The sequence below is a fragment of the Propithecus coquereli genome, unplaced genomic scaffold (genome assembly GCF_000956105.1).
Source record: "Propithecus coquereli isolate 6110/MARCELLA unplaced genomic scaffold, Pcoq_1.0 Scaffold528, whole genome shotgun sequence".
NCBI classification, from domain to species: domain Eukaryota; kingdom Metazoa; phylum Chordata; class Mammalia; order Primates; family Indriidae; genus Propithecus; species Propithecus coquereli.
This window is the reverse complement of record NW_012151152.1, coordinates 513,642-534,091: the sequence shown is the minus strand read 5'-3', so window position 1 is coordinate 534,091 and position 20,450 is coordinate 513,642. Positions and strand designations below refer to the sequence as shown.

Here is a 20,450-nt window from a genome sequence, read left to right as displayed (position 1 = left end):
TAAATACATAAAAATTAAAAAAAAAAAATCAGCCAGGCTCAGCAATGTGTACCTGTAGTCCCAGCTGCTTGGGAGGCTGAGATGGGAGGATTGTTTGAGTCCAGGAATTTGGGATCAGCCTGAGCAACATAGTGAGACCTCAAAAGTTTTTAAAAAGTGTACAGTTTTAGTATATTCACAGAATTGTGTAACTATCATCACAATCTAATTTTAGAATATTTTTAGTTTTCTCCAGAAGAAACCCCCAAACACAGTCACTCCCTTTCCCAAACTCCTGCCCAACCCTAGCCCCAAGCAACCACTAATCTACCTTCTGTCTCTGGAATTTCCTATTCTGGACGTTTCACGTAAATGGAGTTATGCCATATGTAGTCTTTTGTGTCTGGCTTATTTTGCTTAGCTAATGTTTTCAGGGTTCATCCATGTTGTAGCATGTATTGGTACTTCACTCTTTGTTACCGACTAATATTGTGTGGTGTAGTTATAGTACATTTTGTTTATCTGCTTATCAGTTGATGGACATTTAGGTTGTTATACTTTTTACTGTTAAGAATAATTCTTCTGTGATCAAGTGTACACGTTTCTGTGTGGACATGTTTTCTTTTGGGTAGGTAGTGGAATTGCTGAGTTATGTGGCAGCTCTATGCTTAGCATTTGAAGAATTTCATTGAATGTTAAGCTGAAGAGTGACTCAGTTGTGTTTCTGATTTCAGAAAGATTACTGAAGTAAATGAGAATGAACAGGAGAGGGCTAGAATGAATGCAAGCAGGAGACAGATTAGTATATTATTGCAAAATTATGCCAAAGATGAGATGATCAGATGAGGTGAAGCTGGAACTAAGACAGGAGCAGAAGAGTGGAAAGGAGTAGATGTAATGGTGCTAGTACAGAGGTCGTCTTTCCAGAACTTGAAGTGTAGGCTCAGGAGTGGGAGATGACGTGTGATGACAAGCCCTCATGACTAAGAATCGTGTTGCTTTTGACAGAGAGGAGAGGAAGGAGGGGAGCCCAGGTAACACTTTGCAGTTTATTAATTTCTGGTATGTCTTGAGATAGGTCACTGGTTACATGCAGCTCAGTCAACAGAGATGAAAATTAGTGGTTTGCCATACATTCATCTTCAGGAAAAGAAAGGATTTAGCTGAGTTCCTTCTTTGTTAAGAAAGTAGGACAGTGAAATGACTTAGCAGCTGACCTGCCTTAGAATTAGCCAGCAGATTTTGTATATTAATTTGATAATCAATTGAGTCTTGTTACATTATTTAAATCCATTTCAATGTTTAAGAAATACTTTGCTAAAAGAGGCCATTGAATAAAGTCATGGAAAAAGAAAGCAAATTATTGTTTTTCTTTAAGTATCAGTTCATCTGATAAATGTGGGTTACCACAAAGCATTGGTGGCTCACCAAAAATTGCCTTTGGTAGCCTATGTTTGCAAACTGATACCTCCATTTCATGGAATGATATCAATTAGGTTAAACTAAAATACTTCAAAGGTTTTGAGTTGTTTATTGGTTTGAGTTTCAAATTAGTACATGTTAATTGTTGAATTAGTAGCCATATTTGTTTTACGTATTTCTAAACAATGTGAACAAAAATACTTTTTCCATTTGCAGCAGCAATATGAATAATGGAACATTGTGATCTTGCTAGAGAAGAATTTTCTGTTAGTATTACAGAATAATGTAATTAGGCTCTATAAGGAACTTGAAAACATTTAAATTTTGTTCTGGCTGTGGTTTTGTGCTTTCCTAAAATGTGGCCTGAAACAGTTATTAGTAAATATGCTGAATTGCTTTCTTTGGCAAGTGGATTTCAGTATTGAATCCAAGTAAAAATACAAATATTTACTTATAAAAGTCATTTGATGTGGTAATATTTTTACTATGGCCATTGACCCGCTAGTGAAATGTTAGGGCATTGCTAGATTGGATCCCGTTTAATTAAAGGCCGAGAGAGAAGGAGAAAGCTAATGTTAATTGAATGCCTGTTAATGTGCCATCATGTTTGGTACACTAATATTATCCCTTTTTTTTTTTTTTACTTTTCCATCTATTCAGTGAGAAAGTTTATCTGTTTTTCTAGCAAGAAAAATAATGCTCAAAAAATTCATAGAAATTGAGAAGCTGATTTTAAAATCTATATGAAAATGTAAACAATTCAAAATAGCCAAAGCAATTTTTAAAAAGAACAAGTTGGGGCACTTACATTACCTGATTTCAAGGCTTGTTGTAAAGCTATAAGACCGTGTGGTGTTGGAGAAGGGATACACATACAGATCATAGACTCATAAATATATGGGTAATTCATTTTTTTAGTTGATGTTTCAGTGAGGTCAATTCATTTTTGACAAGACAGTTTAATGGGGGAAAGGAAAATCTTTTCAACAAATTATATTAGAACAACTGGATATCCATATAGAGAAAAAAAATGAACCTTACTTAGAAGGATCATAGCCCTAACTGTAAAAGCTGAAACTATAAAACCTATAGGAGAAAAATATTTGTGACCTTGGGGTTAGAAAAGATTTTTTAGGATACAAAAAGCAAAAATTACAAACAAAAAATATTGATATACTGATTTGATCAAAATTAAAAATTTTGCTTCTTTTCTCCTTGTTAGGAGAATAAAGTCTGGCTGCAATTGGGTGTTCACTCCTGTAATCCTAGCACTCAGGGAGGCTGAGGTCAGAGGATCGCTTAAGCTCAAGAGTTTGATAACAGTGTGAGTGAGAGTGAGACCCCAAAATAGAAAAAATTAGCTGGGCGCTGTGGTGCATGCCCATAGTCCCAGCTACTTGGGAGGCTGAGGAAGAAGGATCGCTTGAGCCCAGGAGTTTGAGGTTGCTGTGAGCTAAGCTGATGCCATGGCATTCTAGCCCAAATGACAGAGTAAGACTCTGTCTCAAAAAAAAAAGAGAAGAAAAAGTCAAGCTACAGAATGGGAGAAAATGTTTGCAATACATAGATCTGATAAGGACTTGTGTCCATAATATATAAAGAACTCTCATATTTAATCATAAGAAGACAACCAGTGGGTAAAATGTTTGAAAAGACATAACTAAAAAAGTTATGCTTTCTCTCAAGTCTCTTTATGTGGAGAAAAAAAAGAAGTTATGCTAATGACAAATAAGCACATGAAAAGATGCTTAACATCAGTTGTCATTAGGGAAATGAGAAGTAAAATCATGAGATACCCCTGCACACCCATTGAATAGCTAAAACATAAAGAGACTGACAGTACGAAGCATTGGCTAAGATATGACACAGCTTGGACTCTGGGACTCCTGTACACTGTTCATGGGTATGAAAATGGTAGAACTGGTAAAACTGTTCTACAGTTTCTTACAAAGTTAAACATATGATCAAGCCATTCTACTCCTAGGCATTTGTCCAAGAGAAATGAAAATGTGTCCACACAAAGATTTGTACATGAATGTTCATAGCTTTATTTATAATATTTATAAAGTGGTACCAACCCAGGTGTCCACTGACTGGTGAATGTATAAATAAAATATGGACTATCTTTAGAATATTAGTAATAAAAGGGAACTAACCACTGATATATACAACAAGATGGATACATACAGAATCATTTTGTCCAGTGAAAGAAGCTAAACACAAAAGAGTAATAGTGTATGATTCCATTTGTATATAAAATTCTAGAAAAGACAGACCAATCTATAATGACAGAAAGTAGGTAGTGGTTGCTGGGGAAAAGGATGGAGGGAAGAATGGACTTCAAAGGGCATAAGAAAACTTTCAGGGATGATAGCAATATTCTTTATTGATTTTGGTGGTAGTTTCACAGGTATATACATCTGTCAAAACTCATAGAATTGCACATTTTAAGTGGGTGCAGTTTATTTTGTGTAAATTAAACCTCAAACAATTATTTAAAACCAGACATCCATCACACATGGTGAATGAAAAATGAAATGAACACAAAAGATGAAAAATACCAAGTGTTGGTGAGGATATAGAGCAACTTTAATTCACACACCGTGTAAGAGTATGAATTAGTGCAACCAATTTGGAAAACTGGCAGTATCGACTAAAGCTAACCATGTGTGTCCCCTGTGACCCAGCAATTCCAGACCTAGGTGTATACCCAACAAAAATGCATGCATGTGTTTACCAAATGACTTATACTAGAATATTTGTAGAGCACTAGTCATAACAGCACCAAACTGGAAACTGCCCAAATGCCCATCAACAGAATGGATAAGTATAATAAATTGTGGTACATTAATGTAATGGAACAGCAATGATAATGAACAAACCACAATTATTCACGACAGTGTTGGGCCAAAGTACTTATTATGTGATTCCATTTTATTAATAACAAAGTTTTGGGGGAGAGGGCAGGGAAAAAAGAAAAAAAGTAATAAAGTTTAAAAACAGGCAAAACTATTCTATGTTGTTAGAAGGCAGAACATGGTTATACTTGGATGGAGAGTTTTGGGTAAGGGTGCATGAGATAAGCCTCTAGGGATGCTGGTAATCATCCGTTTCTTGCTCTGATTGCTGGTAACGTTAGCCTCTGAAGATTCATGGAGTGGTACACTGAAGTGTACACTTTTCTGTATGTAATAATTTCAATAAAATTTGTTTTTAAGAGATAGGGTCTTATTCTGTCACTAAGGTTAGAGTGGAATGGTGTGATCATGGCTCATTTTAACCTTGAGTTCCTGGGCTTAAGTGATCCTCTTGCCTTAGCCTCCTGAGTAGCTAGAACTACAGGCTCACAGCACCATACCTGGCTGATTTTTTTTGTAGAGATGAGGTCTCACTATATTGCCCAGGCTGGTCTCAAACTCCTGGCCTAAAGCAATCCTCCTGGCTCAGCCTGTCAAAGTGCTGGGATTACAGCTGTGAGCCACTGCGCTTAGCCTGAATATTCTTTAAGTAAATAAATCTAGTCTTGTTATTTAGCAGGTTAGTAAAGTGAGTTTCTTTAAACTTTTCGCCAACTGAAATGACATAGGTATCCATTAATGAAGTTTCCTGTTGGCTGACAGGCTAATGGGATTTGCTCTTGGTGGACGTGATGTCCCATTGTTGCTTTCCTTGGATGGTCCCAGTTGAATAACCTCCATGAATTCATAGACTCACAGAATGGTAGTCTTAGAGCTAGAAGGAACCTTAGGGATTCATTTGGTCCAGTGGTTTTTAAATGTCTTCCAAAGTACTCTAGGGGTTAGCACTGGGTTGGGGGGATATCGAGAGGACAGTGAGGGGAGGCTGAGCAAGTGGACTTCTAACCTCCAGCCCCCTCCCACCCCCCAACCTCAATAGAGCAGCTCTACTTTGATCTGCTTTATACATCTATTTTCTGTGTAAGATTTTATTTGGAAAATAAAGTTTCATCAATTTTGGAGAAAAAAGAACTGATAACCAATAATCTATTTTACCCCTCTTGTTTAACAGATTAAAAAATTGATCCCTGGGGAAGTTGAGACTTGTTCCCTGGGGTCATTCACATAGGGTGATTTGTTTGGAACTCATTTCTTGCTGGGTCCTGGACATTGGACAGATTTGTCCATGAGACTGCTGCTTTACTGGTCTTCTGATCCCAGCTTATATCTCCTGGCTTTGTCCAACCCTCGGGGTCCCACACACTTGGCACACACACATACACTCCCTGTCGCTGACCTATAATGTTATCTGGTGCTTGGCTTAAGATACTATTTCTTCTAGATGTGGTTGGTTCCTATTCCAGTCCTTATGATTATACCAGAGGCTATTCCTAACTAAGAGATGGCTGTTTAGAATCATGTAACTTAAGTCTGTAACAAACAAGGAGTTCATTAATCACTAATTTTCAAACTGTGCTCTATAGAGCTCTAGAGTTTGTGGGGCCCCTCTGAGACAAGGATGGGGATGAGATAATGGGTGTGAAAGCATTTTATAAATTGTAAAACCCTAGGCCAGTGGTTCTCAACTGGGGGTGATTCCCTCCTCTATCTCCTGGAGACATTTGGCAATGTCTAGAAATGTGTTTGGTTGTCATACCGGGGTTTGGGGGAGTGGAGGTGCTACTGACATCTGGTAGGTAGAGGTTGGGGAAGCTGTTAAACATCTTATGATGTACAGAACGGTCCCTAGAACAAAGAATTACCCAGCTCAAAATGTCAGTAGTGTCAAGGTTGAGAAACCCTGCCCTAGACAAATGAGAATCCCCAAAACTTCTGATTCTGTAGCCACAGTGCAGGGTCGTATATTCATACATTCCTATACACATATGCTTTCAGCAACAGAAAACAAGCTGGGAAATGAAAAAGAAAAAGGAAAAAACCCAGAATAGTTAGAATGACTTTGAAGAAAGCATGGCCAATAATTCTTAGGTCTTTTTAACTTTTAAAAATAGAAAGTATAGAAAATTAGTTTAAAATGCTCTTTAGATAGCATGAAAGGAATAAGAAGTAAAGAATAAACGAGTACAAATTAGAAGAAATGTTGGAAGAGTTTGTTGGCTAAATAAGGCTCTAGATAGGTGAGCAGATGGTCTTAGAAGACAGCGGGTCAATCTTAATGGATGATGGAGAGATGAGTAGGATATTGGGGCAGGGAGAGAGCTCAGGCGGGCAGGCAGGTCACAGTGTGGCAGACGTGCTTATTCACAATTACGTATTAGGTCATTAAATATGAAATGTCCGATTTTGAATCAAAAGTTTAGTTTATTATATCTCAAACAAGCAGTACAATTAATCAAAGTATGTGCCTAAACTATAGATGCAATTTTGCCATCTTAACGGTAGCTTGTTTATGCCAGCAGCGAAGAAGCCTGGAGAGCAAGTGGCGATGAAATTATGAAAGGCATTTTCCACAGCTTGTTGAGAATTGAATATTTTAACTTGTAAGAAGTGGCCCAAAGCCTGGAAGAAGTGGTAGTCAGTCAGTTGGTACAGGGTCTGGTGAATATGGTGATGGCAGAGAATTTCCAAGTACAGCTTCTGTAATTTGAGCAGCGTTATTTTTTGTGACATGTGGTCTTGCAGGAGGATTGGACTGTCTCTGTTGACCAGTCTTGGCTGCTTAATCGCAAGCATCCTCATCATTTCGTCCAGTTGGTTGCTATAGACATCTGCTGTAATGGATTGACCAGGTTTCATGAAGCTGTAGTGGATAGTACCAGCGCTGCACCACTAAACAGACACCATTAGCTTTTTTTTGGTGGATATTCATTCGGTTTTGGACTGTGTTTTGGCACTTCATCTTTATCCACCCATTGTGCTGAATGCTTGTGATTGTCAAAAAAAATTGATTTCTCATCACATGTAACAGTACGGTATAGAAATGGTTTGCCTTTATGTTGTGACAGCAAAGAAAGGGAGGCTTTGAGATGATTTATACTCGTTTAATTCATGTGGTACCCATCTATCCAACTTCTTCACCTTGCCTATTTGTTTCAAATGGTCCAATGTTGTTGGAATAGTAACGTCAGACCTTGCTGCTAATTCACACATAGGTTGAGATGGATTTGCTTCCACTACAGCTTTCAACTCATCATTATCCACCTTGGTCTCAGGTTACCCACATGGCTCATTTTTAAGATTAAAATCACCAGAATGGAACTTCTCAAATCATCGCCATGCTATGTGTTCATTAGCCACATCCTTCCCAAACACTTCATGGATACTTCATGGATACTTTTAAATGTCTTCCAAAGTACTCTAGGGCTATCTGCACTGCAAGGGTTCCATGATGGAACTCATATTCTCAAATAACATGAATTTTTTCCCTATCCACGGTTTCACAAAAATTGCTCTAAAAAAAAAATTTGAAAGTTAATCACAAGCCAAAGTGTGTGTTTGAAAGAATGAGGATGTACCTTCATAACAAAAACAAAACAAAACAGGAAGTATCAAAGTGAAATGTCAGAGATATCAACTGTCAAACTTAATATTTAAGGAAATCGGATATTCCATACCTAATAACCTCATAGCATCTTCAGGTGGGATGGTAAAGCTATTTGATTAATGGTTAAGAGTGCACTTGGGAGGAATTGAAATCCAGTGCTTTTACTTCAATTTTCTTTATCCAACCTAAGCCATTAGGCTGCTTAGGATAATTTATAACTATTGTAATGCTCTGACATAATTGTTGACAGATTTGTAGGCTTACCTTACTTTGACAAATGTTTACAAGTTAGAACAAATGTTTCTGATTGTTTGTCAGAACCTGCACATATAAACCACTCAAAATTCCTGTTTGATAGATTTTTAAATGATTAACTGAAGCAAATGATTTAAGCAACATAATTTACTTTTTTACTAGGAAGGTAGTCCTAAGAAAGCTGCTAGTTTCTTGGCATCGTTTCAGATGACTAAATTGAAATCCATTAGTTATAGGAATTTTTTAATACCATTTCAGCATAGTACTGCATGTGACAAATCGTGAGCTTGTGAGCTCATAAATACCCCATTGTGATTGGGAGCAAAAAAATATTACTGCTCCTATCATGTATTTTGTCTTGACACTAGAATAAATGCTACTAATCTTATGTATTCCCAGAAAAGATTGATTGTGACCATTGAAAAATCAGTTTATTTTTCTCCATATTCCAGCTGCAACTTGAAATTCAGTTTAGCACATAACTTCTACTTTAGAAGACTTTTTTTCTTCAGTTTATGAAACTCAGTTTTTCATATTACATGCAAGTCCAGTGATTTGGAGAGGTTTATTATGGGGCTTGGTCGAGTAGTCAAGCCTTTAGGAAAGACCATAGATTACCACTGTAGGATAGTCAGCCAGGTGTTATTTCCTAACCTTAACAGTCTTTGGCACCTTAACAGCCAGATTTGAATAGCAAAGAAGTTCCTTATTCACAGAAGGCTCCGAAATTCAGGGAAATCCTTCTAGCACCTTTGCAAATGCTGACTTGGGATAGTCATCATTTGCACCAACAGTATCTTAAATGCAGAAATGTTGGTGTACTTTAAAAATATTTGATCCCCTTCTCTGTCTTCATTCATCATTGTCCATGTGGCTTTCCACTATACCCTTATCAATGGACCCCTTATCAACGAATTGTCATTATAATTGGTCACTTCCCCTCCTCAGAAGTTCCTAGTTCTGGTCAAAGCCTTGCTTTAACCTGTACTGCCTACCTTTGGTACCATCTCTAACATTTCTGCCTAGCATGAAGTACAGGAAGGGTAGAGGGAGGGTCGTTGAGGAGAGACCAAAGCATTAATATGTAAGGTGACATTTTCAGTCAGATGAGCAGAGAAGAGAAAGCCTGAAGTCTGGACCTTGTCTCCCACCTGGGCTGCTGCAGTGGCTTCCTCCTAACTGATGTCTTCATCTTTGATGGAACCTACTTCAAATCTGTCCTCACCGTTGCCAGAGTGCACTGTGTAAAGTACACATCTGATATATTGCTTCCCTGCTTAATTCTCTTTATTGCTTGCCTATTGCTTACAGAATGGAAGCCTTGACCCTTAGTATGGATGGCGTAAAAGGCTGTCTTGCTTTATCTCCTAGCTCACACTTGGTAATTTGGCAACAAAGAGCTCCTTGTAGCCCATTTCTCTTGCCACCTTGCCTCCCTCTTCCTTCTCTAACCTCCAGGATGGTTTGGGTGTCCTCGTCAGTGCTTCTCGTACAGGAAATGTACTGTGCTGTTTCTGCCATTGCACGTTGTACTTTGTGTTTCTAAGTATCAGTTGACTCCGACACTGGACAGTGAACTTAGCGCAAGAACGTAGTATTCGCCGGAGCTTAGCGCAGTGCCTGGCACTCAGCTTGTATGATTAAGGAAGTGCCCACACATAGTATTCACCTGAGTGGATTTTGGAAGGCGTTTAGTTTCCTTTAGTGAGTCTAAAATTATTATAATAGTTTCATATATCTGAGAGGAGGCTGCACTGGAAGCAGCATAGCATGGTGGTGAAGGCCCAGCTGACCTGAGGCGAGTTACTTAACCTTTCCGGGCCTCCGTGTCTTCATCTGTAAAATGGGGTTATGAAAGGAGTTTACTGTGAAGATTACATGAGAAAATTTAATCTTGGAGCATAAGTGCTTAGTGAACACTCTTCCCTTTATTTATTGTTATCATATGGTATTCCAGAAAACAATGTTTTATAAATTTATATTTTAGATTGATTAAGGGAATTGGTATTAAGTGGTTATTTGATGTCTGTTATAAATAGCATCAATGTTTTTGTATTAATAGTTATCCAGGTAGAAGTTCTCAGCATTTTCTTTGACAGGCTTCCCCCACTGCACCCCTCCAACTCAGATACACGTAGACACACTTAATCAGTTGTTAAGTCTTGTAAATTCTGCCAGCAAAATGTCTCTTCTATTCCAAGCAGTCCTACCCACCTTAGTCAGATGAATCTTCCTAAAGCATAGCTTCAGTCATGTTACTGACTCATGTAGTGTGGAGCCCACTGCCTACTGAACAAAGTGCTGTATAGACTCCTGGGCTCACCTTCTGGTGCCTTTTGCAGAATGGCCCAAGATTCCTTTCTAGCTTTATCTCCAGTTAGACTCCTGGATGGGCCTCATGCACAGCCCTGCTTTGCTGCCAATGGGTGAAGTGCATTCCTGTCCCCCCAAACTTTGGCTGTTAAAAGTCTACCCTTAGGCCGGGTGCGGTGGCTCACGCCTGTTATCCTAGAACTCTGGGAGGCCGAGGCAGGCTGATTGTTTGAGCTCAGGAGTTCGAAACCAGCCTGAGCAAGAGCGAGACCCCATCTCTACTAAAAATAGAAAGAAATTAATTGGACAACTAAAAATATATAGAAAAATTAGCCGGGCATGGTGGCGCATGCCTGTAGTCCCAGCTCCTCGGGAGGCTGAGGCAGGAGGATCGCTTGAGCCCAGGAGTTTGAGGTTGCTGTGAGCTAGGCTGACACCACAGCACTCACTCTAGCCAGGGCTAAAGAGTGAGACTCTGTCTCAAAAAAAGAAAAAGTCTACCCTTTAAGACAACATAAATGCCACCTTCTTAAAGACCTTAAAAGAATCTTTGCAGCCAGATGTGTTCCTGCCTTCCTTCCCTGGACCTGCAGAACACTGTCCCCTCTCATGGCATAGAGGTTCTGCTTTTGGTCAGTTTTCTATGTACCTGATTTATCCCTTTTTTGATCACAAGGTCCCCAGGGAAGACACTGTCTTATTTATCTCTGACCCTTGTGGAAGCCAATATCCTTGACCTTCAGTGCTCAGTAAATATTTGGACTTTGTTCTTGAAATGCTTTTTGTGGAGGAAGAAGACAAATCACAGTTACTGTGTGCAAGTCCCCGTTCTTTCAAGTGTTTTGCACGTGTTAATGCCCTTTCACCCTCTCTGTTCTGCAGTCAGGGATAGACACCGTTAGTATTCCTCTTTTCCAGATGCAGAAACAGACACCTAGAGAAGTTATATAATTTGCCCAAGGACTGAGACACACACCTAACAGTATTCACAATCATGACTCCTAAGTCCACATAACCTTATAACTGAAGTATAACCATTGTGCGACACTTCCCATTTTTCAAAGAATAAACACTCTATACTTGACTGTTCTCCTCGAGTAAAGAAATTTTCCCCAGTGCCTTCTACTTAATAAATGGCAACAAATGTTGCTCAAATCAATGTGTATAAGGAAAATAAATTATTGGTGCTGTTTCTCCATTGAACTTTTTAATTTGAATTATAGGAATAGGCAACAACACAATAGGTATAATGAAACCAGTTACTGGTAGAAATGAGGAGGAACTGGAGATACTGGAGATGTCAGGGAAAAAGGGACTCTGGGAAATACCCTTTTGAACAGTTTATAGGCCTCAGCCCATTTGGATTCATTTTATCTCTAGCCAATGCACAGAGGAAAGTATTTCCTGGCTTGATTTGTTGACTATTTCTCATTGATTCTAAGTAATCTCAGGTTTTTGTTACCACTCCTGGTAAGTTAAACATCTGTGTTTCTGTTGTTTCCTTGAGGGACTGGAGAGTAACATAGTTGTAAATTATCTATGGAAAGTGTTAAGATCCAGAAAAGCACTTTGTTGATCTATGTTACAACAGACTGGTCACGCTACTGCTATGCTAACCTCTCCATGAGGTTCATCCCTTTGTGCAGGGAAGAGCCGCCACTTTGGAGTCAGTCAGCCTGGGTCTGAATTCTACTTTTTTGGTTGTATATACTTGAGTAAGTTACTTAACCCCTCTAAGTTGTTTCCTCTTCTATAAGATAGATTCATAATAAATATAGGATAATACAGTGCCTGACACTGTAAATGTTAGTACCTCCAAAGCACTCCCCCATAAATGTAGTGTGAGCCTTTGATTATTTATCTAAACTTCGTAATTCCATTACCTTTTTTCCATCTCCCTTTAATAATTTATCTTCAGAGCTTCTTTTCATTTTCCTGAATACCATGCCCACATGCAGATTAGTTATATTTCAGTAAAACGTCTACCAGCATGTTTCTTGTTTTATGCATTCTTGAAAGTTGTATGGCTGTCAGAATTCTGAAAGTTGAACCATGTGCTATACGCACTCATTTAAAAGGACCCTTTTTTGAGTTTGGCTTTTTTTGAAGCAGAACACACCGGTAATGACTTCCACATTTACCTTCTGTATCTTTACTTCTTTCTGCTGACTGGTTTGCTTGTTCTGATCAGAATCCTGGTAATTGATGTCCACCCAAGAAATTCCTACAGATGTTCCAGCCTCTGTCTAGTCTGGATAGCCAGGGCAAGGTTAAGGTCTTGTAAAATAGCCACCTTCCTAGTCTGTTTCCTATATACCCTGCAGCAGTATTGGCTTTCGGGAAGCTGATTAACCCAGACTGAATTTACCATCTCTGGGTCTTTGGTCTGGCATACTTTCTTGGTTAACTCACATCACTTGGCATTTACACATGGACACCTGGGACAATCTCCCTTTGCATCAAAGGATTAAGTCACACAATTTGGAGCTAACTTAAAACTATTTTTTCCCTCATTAATTGGGCCCTGAGCATCTTTCATAAATCAGGAATGTGTCTTGGAAATGTAATTCTCACTAAAGTCAGTCCCAAGGGTACTTTTCTATAAAAACACATTCTTGTTTGTTCTGTCATAACACATGCATTTGATGGTTGTGATAATGTTGATAAAAACATGATTGAACAGGAAAGCATGCCCATTATAAATAAGACAATTCAGTATTAATCCATGTTCAAAGCATACATACAGCTTCATTAAACACAAGACACCTCTAGGAAAATCTTATATTTTAAAGCAAATGGTCTAGTTCGGCAGTAAAGCTGAAGGAATCCTCTATTTAAAAAAATAAATATCGAAACCCGATGTATTCATATAAGTAATCGCTAATGCCAGTGAAATATATTCGAAGAGTAGAAAAAAACAGGTTCTGATGTTCAGCTGTGGCTCACCCACAGTGTGATCCTACACAAGCCAGTGAATTGTGTTTTAATAGCGGATTAACTATTACGTTACACTTTTGACATCTTTTGAGTTTTGTCAGGGAGGTGGCAGAACTTACTACCATTTATTCAACTCTGTCAGACACTACTAGAGACCTTCCGTTTTCCTAGTACAGCAACCCTGTAAAGGTGGTTTTCACTCTACTGCTGGGCAGGTGGAGTAATTGACCTTGGGTCAGAGAGCTGGCTGGTAAGGCCTGGAGCAGCAGTTTGGCCAGGCCTGTCTTGCTGCACCACCGGTGCTCTTGTTTCTCTGCTCAGCAGCCGAGTGCAGCCCTCACTTTTTGGAAGTTGTATCCTTTCTTTCAGTGTAAGAATGAACAGTAGTTTGGCATAAGGCTTCTGGGATCTTAAAGACTGGTAACTCTTGTAGCTTCTCATATTCATGCCAGTTGAGTATGGTATTTCAGTTTTTGCTCATACATCTCGATATAAGTTATGCAAAGTAAAATGGCGTCGCTTTGCAATTTTAACTGATTTTTAGATATAGATTAAAATTTAGCACTGATAACTATACTTTAGGCTTATGAATATAGGAGCCTTGTTTAAAATGTTAAGTAAAAAAATATTAAATGTAAGCTGGAGCAAGGTCTTAATAATTCTCATATAATAAGTTATGGATGAATAAAATGGGTCGATGGTCTTTTTTTCCCCTGTGATCTTTTATAGAAATATTTCAAAGTGAATTTTTGTATGATTGTTTTTGTTCCTCTCCAGACAATAAGCTGTTCTTCCTTCATTGAAAGTCCATTGGCAGTTGCAGCTTTTGCAAAGTTGATTCTGCAGGAGCATGTATGACTTCAACTTGTTCCATTTAGGGGCTCACATCTAAAATACCTTTCTGCCCCAAGACTGCAATAAGATTATATAACCTACTTGTTAATTTCTGTGATTATTTTGTTGCTAATTATTTGTGGTGAAGTAAAGCTTTATGATCTGTGGCATGGTGAGAGCAAAGATATTTCTAAGTGAAAAATAAAGTTGCATTAAGCAACTAGGAATTGTAACTATAAAGGCCATCAACATGTATCCCCCCTCCCTTACTTACTTAAAAGGTGGTTTAAAGATATGATCCCCAACCCCCCATCCCTGTCTGTGGCCTGTTAGGAACCAGGCCATGCATCACTGCCTGAGCTCTGCCTCCTGGTGCCAAAAAGCTTGGGGACCACTGGCTTAAGGTGTATACTAGTGTACCTCTGTTGGTTGTTATACTTTTAAATTTGTTATAAAATCCACTTAGGCATAAGATAAGGCAATATTGTATATATAGTTAATGGGAGCAAAGTCCTCTGTTCTTCTGTTATTAAAATAGTATCAGATGAACTGTTAAGGAATTGCTCCTTCCTGAAAATGTGTGTTTATCTACTAGCCAGTTTTATGATGTCCTTTTGGGCACTAAGCATGCATTAAATTGCATGGTTAGATTGATTTGGAGTAATTTCTTTCTGAAAGATTATGTGCCAATTCTTTTTCCTCTCCAAAGGAAGAAATGGTTTCAGACTATGGGCTCTGTGCCTAATGTCAATTCCATAAGGCTCCTCTGTTGTCTTTTTCCTCCCCCTGGCCCCCATAACTGGACTTTGCCATGAGGAAGATGTGTACCTATGATCAGGCATTTCTTTACTTTAGGGTTATTTGTCATTTCAGAGAGCATGGACTTTTGAGAACAGGCTTCAGTTGGGGGAGGCAAAGTTATATAAACTGTATTCTTAGTTAAATATTTGCTTCCAGGGAAGGTGAAAAATGCTTTGTACTTTTTCCTTTGGCTTTTTTCCTCCTAAGGAGCTTGTCATGCAACAGCAACAAAAAAGTGGCCAAAGGCAGAGAAAACTCTTCTCTTTTCCCTGTTGATTTGTTTTTATTGTAAGACAGACCTTTCATGTTTTATTGTTACGAAGTTTAAACCTGGCCTAGAGGTGCCAATCTTTAGTGGAAACAGCTGCAGAGTTGGTGTCCCCTGATCTGATCAGGTGGGACTTTCTTTGAAGCAACATGTTGCCTTTTAAAAGAGAATTGAGCATGTGAGAACTTGAATCTGTAAAACTCATCAGCAGTTCCACCATTGTTTATCTCTTAAGGAACTGAGATAGCTAACTTTAAGTAAAACATTGCAATTAAAAGTCATTTTTTCTGAAGAAACTAGTCTTTGTTACTTTGTGTCTTAAAAATACAGAAATGAAGAAAAAAAAATCACCCTTAAGAATTGAAGATAGCCCAATAAACTGAGACCATAGAGCACACTCCTTGATAACTCTTTCTTTTGTCTGATCTCGTATTTATACTACAGATAAAGGTTTGTAATAGGAGCAAAACTGGATGGTTGGGCATATATCTGAATTCTAGAGATTGAAGATTTTCTACTCTGTATTGATTGATGGTGAAGCATTTCTCGTCTTTTTGATTGAGCGATACTGGTAGCAGTGGACGTAGCATCATTCTTGGTCTACTACTGGGAAAAGTTGTGCATCAGAGAGCTTTCTTTCCTTGGGGAAAAATAGAAGAGACAAGCATGGAGTCAGAGGGACAAGAAAAATGCTGAAATATTTTCCTTTTGGGCTTTTGATTTCGTTGCCAAAAAATTGGCTCCAGATGGGGAAGAGCAAAAGCTCTGATTGTAAGCCATTATGTTTTTACTGGCCTACCTCCCCATCCCGTTGCCTGGTTTGGAATCTGTAAGCCAGCCCAAATCCTTTACCTCATTTTCTAGTGCCAATTTACTGTCTTACTCATCTTCCAGCTGCAAGGGGTGAGGCAAGTTGCCCCGAAACTGAATGCTGTGCCATTTTATGAACCAAGCAACAGCAGATTCTTGCCAAGGAGTATTAGTATCAATGGCTTCCATTTCTCTGAAGTTCTTGAATCACGCCTACCACGTAGACTTCTTGTGTCTGTGACTTGTGTGGTAGGATTAGTCTGGGAATGAATCTAAACAAGCCCTTTTGGCTTTGTGTAGACTTGTTACTACCCTGGTTGCCTAGTGTTCTCGGCTGTTGCTTGGGGAGCACAGTTCGTTTTTAGACTGTGTCTTCACTGGCAGTCAAAATCTTGACACTCCAATTTCCCTCAAGAGATAGTAGTGATGTAGGGGTTGAAACTGTAGGCGAATCCAGTGTCTGGGCATGGTGGGTACAGTGGCATTCGAGTCTGGCAGACTTGAGCCTGGTTCACTGCTCTACAGCTAACTAAACAGAGTATCCTTGGGCAAGGTATTTTCTGCATCTGGAAAATGGGTTGTTTGGTTTAAAAGAATATTGTGGGGGGGAGATTATTGGGTATTCATGGGTAATACTCAAATGTAGTTCCTTTCCCTTTTCATCATGTCAACCTTGATTACAGTATGTAAACTGACAAGTTTTCCACCATTTTATTAAATTATATGGAAATTGGGATGACAAATGATTTTCAGATAGCACATTTTAAAGTTGGGCACCAAAAAATACCTAATACAGGATCTTTTGGATAGAGCAAAGTAAGGATTTTTAATTAAAATTTGTGTTTGTATAGGATACAAGCACATATATATATATATGAAACACATGGCCACATATATATGGTAGGAGAGAATGATCAGAAGTCATTCTGTGTAAATAGCATAAATATTAAATACTTGCTTTAGGCTAACTAACACCAGCTGGATTATGCATAGGTGCAAAAAGAATTACTGGGATCAGAGAAGATGTAGATTAGCTTGCTTGCTCTTGAAGTTCGTTGCTTTTGGTGCAGAAAGGTCAGAGTGATTGAGGAGTACTTTGAATTTTTACACTGCACTAGCCTGAAATCATGGCTAGACAGAGAAGAAACTCTTGGAGTTTCAATAGCACAAATTTGAGAACGAACTATTAAGGCAAGTGAGAATCGGGACTTTTATGTGGTACTTAGTTGGTCAGGAGCTCTGTTGGACCACGGAGCCACACTCAGCAAAGAGCATCAGAAAACTCTGAAAGGTCTTTGAAAATCGCTGTCCATCATGTCTGAAAAATTAAAAAGAATCAGATTTTAGCTCTCTTCCTTGGCATGTGTAGCTTATTTTTTTGACAATGAAGAAGTAAGTTTATCTTAAAGTATGGGACATGTATCACTACAGTATGTATGTGAGGTGATTTTTTTTTTAAGTCGTATCACAGACAAATATTTTTAATATACTTTGAGAAAAAAAGTGTAACACTCAAATCTATGATTATACCTATGTTATTATTTGAGGCTAAGTTTATTAAATACATGCACTGATTTTTTTAAGAAGTAAATAATAGTGCAGGTGGTGTGCAGATTCAGCAGAAATGACGAAGGTGGCACCAGAATGACCATGGTTTCATAAATATTGGTAAAAAGAAAGATTTTTTTTTTTTAAAGAACTTTCCTTTTTTCAAGCTTAGATTTCCTGTGAAGTTTAATTTAAAATTAGGCATTCAATTTATTTTTCTACCAGACCACTAACAAAGGCTTATGTTTGTCTTTTATTTTAAAAGATAGTGGTCAGAAATGCTCTATGAGTAAAAAGAGGATTAATCTCCACATTTGGGGCTCATGAGGCATGTCGCTTTCCTCTCTCTGGACACTGACTTGTGTACTGGTGCAGCCTTTAGGAATTATTTTGGATCACTCGTTTCCATCTTCCTGAAAAACTAGCTGCCACTCAGAGTGCTGAAATGACAAAGGGAGCTTCGCCTGGTACTGTTCATCTTATGTTTGGCTGTGGCACCGCTGTGTGAGGTGGGTGGGAGAGCCCAGGGTGCAGAGAGGGTCTACTCTAGACAGTCTCTTGGCTTGTTCCCCTGCCCCCACCCCATACCCCACAACTTTTCTGGACGGAATGGGGAATAAAGTTTTTATTTTATTTATTCCCTCTATGGGCAGGGGACCAAAGGCATCTATAAAGCCTCTGACAATAAGAAAGGTTAGAAATGAGAAAAATTCAACTCTAAACCTAATTATCAAAAAAGTAAGCTGCTTTATGATGTTCACATTTAAGAAATGTTAATGTTATCTTTGTCAGGTTTCTATTATTGCCACAGGAGTCTGTATTAAAAAAGAAAAAAAAGTTTCTATTATGAGGTTTAACATGTTTTTTCCTCCCTCTTTGTAGGTACTGGTTTGGGATTAGGAATTGTTTTCTCACTTACCTTCTTTAAAAGTAAGTTTGACTTTATTATCTTTTCAACACAGTGTCACAGTGTATACATACACATAGCAGGGACACTTTCAGAAGATGTGTCCGAGTGGCTGCCAGACCATCCATTTATGGGGTTAGTTAGGTAGGCCAAAGAATGTGGATTTAAGAGGTCAAAATGGGTTGGGCATCTCCAGCTTCCCCCCTGGGCGTTGAGTCAGAGTGCCTGTTATCTTAAATATGATATCATTTCAAAAGCCTGTACTTGATGCCAGTGAGTCACTTGGCCAAATCTACATGCTTAAATGTTTCTAATTAATTATAATTTTTTCTAGAGGAACTTGAAAACGAGAGTCCTGCTGGTAATAAAACCAAGTAGACCAGAAATGCACATGCTTCTTGGCCAAAAATTCTCCTAAGCAAAGGGCAGGCAATAGTCCTTTCTTTCTGTGGAAGAACTTCTGAAGTTTAGATATTGAATAGAAGTCAGAGGGGTCGCTTTGACCTCTTTCCATGAAGAACTGACAGGAAATATATAACAAGAGAATTATAATTAATATAGTTCTGATGTGAAGTAATCATTTACACATTGACTTACTATGATCAAAGGATGTAAATAGTGGTGAAATTCTTACATATTTTTAGAATTCAAGCACTTTGCTGAAAGGTGTTATTACTTCTGATATGGTTAAGAAATTATTTACATTGAGCAGATAATTAGAACTGATATAGAACTTAAAGGGTTCAACTGTGTCTACTGTTGACATATTGTACCACTTATTTTCCTTGAACCTAGCAACATAGGTACTTAATAAATATTTGCTAAATTAATGAGTTTACTAATTAGCACCCCCCCCTTTTGGCCATTGATGAAACATTGATAAAAATGTATGATTTATTATAGTTATCAGTATGATGCATGTGGAATATTTATTGAACCCTAAGCAAATGTATTTAAGGGGATTGGGGAGCTTTATTATCTCTTAATGGTTCCCCAGTGGGATTTTCCTTTTTCTGATCTCTAGGAAGAATGTGGCCATTAGCCTTTGGTTCTGGCATGGGATTGGGAATGGCCTACTCCAACTGTCAGCATGATTTCCAGGCTCCATATCTTCTACATGGAAAATATGTCAAGGTATGTACAAAATTTATATTTCTCTTTCTGTTAGAAGGAAAAGAGGGTTTCTCCCGAGCCCCTGAAGAATTCTTTAGAGTGTATGTAATGGATAAACTGTGTGTGTCATTGTGGCCCCACTGAGATCCTAATTGCTCTTTGGCCTTTAGTGACGTCAACACTGCTTTGGTGCTAAAAGTCTCTCCCCTGTGCCTTCAGATGCACATGTGCATTGAGACGTATACTCGTATGTTAGCTGATGGAAATGAATGAACTTGCCTGAGTGTTTATCATCAGTGGTAGATTTGTGTTAACTGTCTGTGAGTAGCACTTTTCATTTAAGTTCTCAGAGTGTCCTCTAAACATCTCACACATACTTAAGCTAAACCCAAAGACTACAGGGACTCAGCCATTATTCTGTGTTTTAATTGAAGAAGGCAGCTCTGACTGTAAGTCCCGCATGATTCTGCCAAAGTCCTATTCTTCAGGTGGATTTTTAATGCTGCAAACAAGCCAGAAAATTATTACCCATGTCTCAGAAAGGAAGAAGGAAGCGTGCTTCCTGAAGGGTTCACATGTAGCCACCTTTCCCTTCGCCTTTATTTATTTATTTTTCTTTTTCCTTTTTTTCTTTTTAGGTCCAAAAGGATAGACCTTGACATATTTTAAGAACACAGGCCAGTTAAAAGATGGTGTCCCTCAGTTGGGGTTTGTTTGGTATTTCCTCATGATTAAATGGAGGTTTTTCATTTTGGGCAAAAACACCAGGAAGTGATGTTATGATCAGATCAGTAGCACATG

At 38.4% G+C, this 20,450-nt stretch overlaps 1 protein-coding gene across 1 annotated transcript in view; it reads left to right on the top strand.

Moving 5' to 3' along the window:
- MINOS1 (mitochondrial inner membrane organizing system 1) overlaps positions 1 to 20,450 on the top strand; it is a 30,999-nt gene that overhangs the window by 7,844 nt on the left and 2,705 nt on the right. The window contains exons 2-3 of the mRNA XM_012656944.1: positions 18,512 to 18,559; positions 19,561 to 19,670. Of these exons, the coding sequence (XP_012512398.1) occupies positions 18,512 to 18,559; positions 19,561 to 19,670 (158 nt within the window). The remainder of the gene's footprint in view (positions 1 to 18,511; positions 18,560 to 19,560; positions 19,671 to 20,450) is intronic.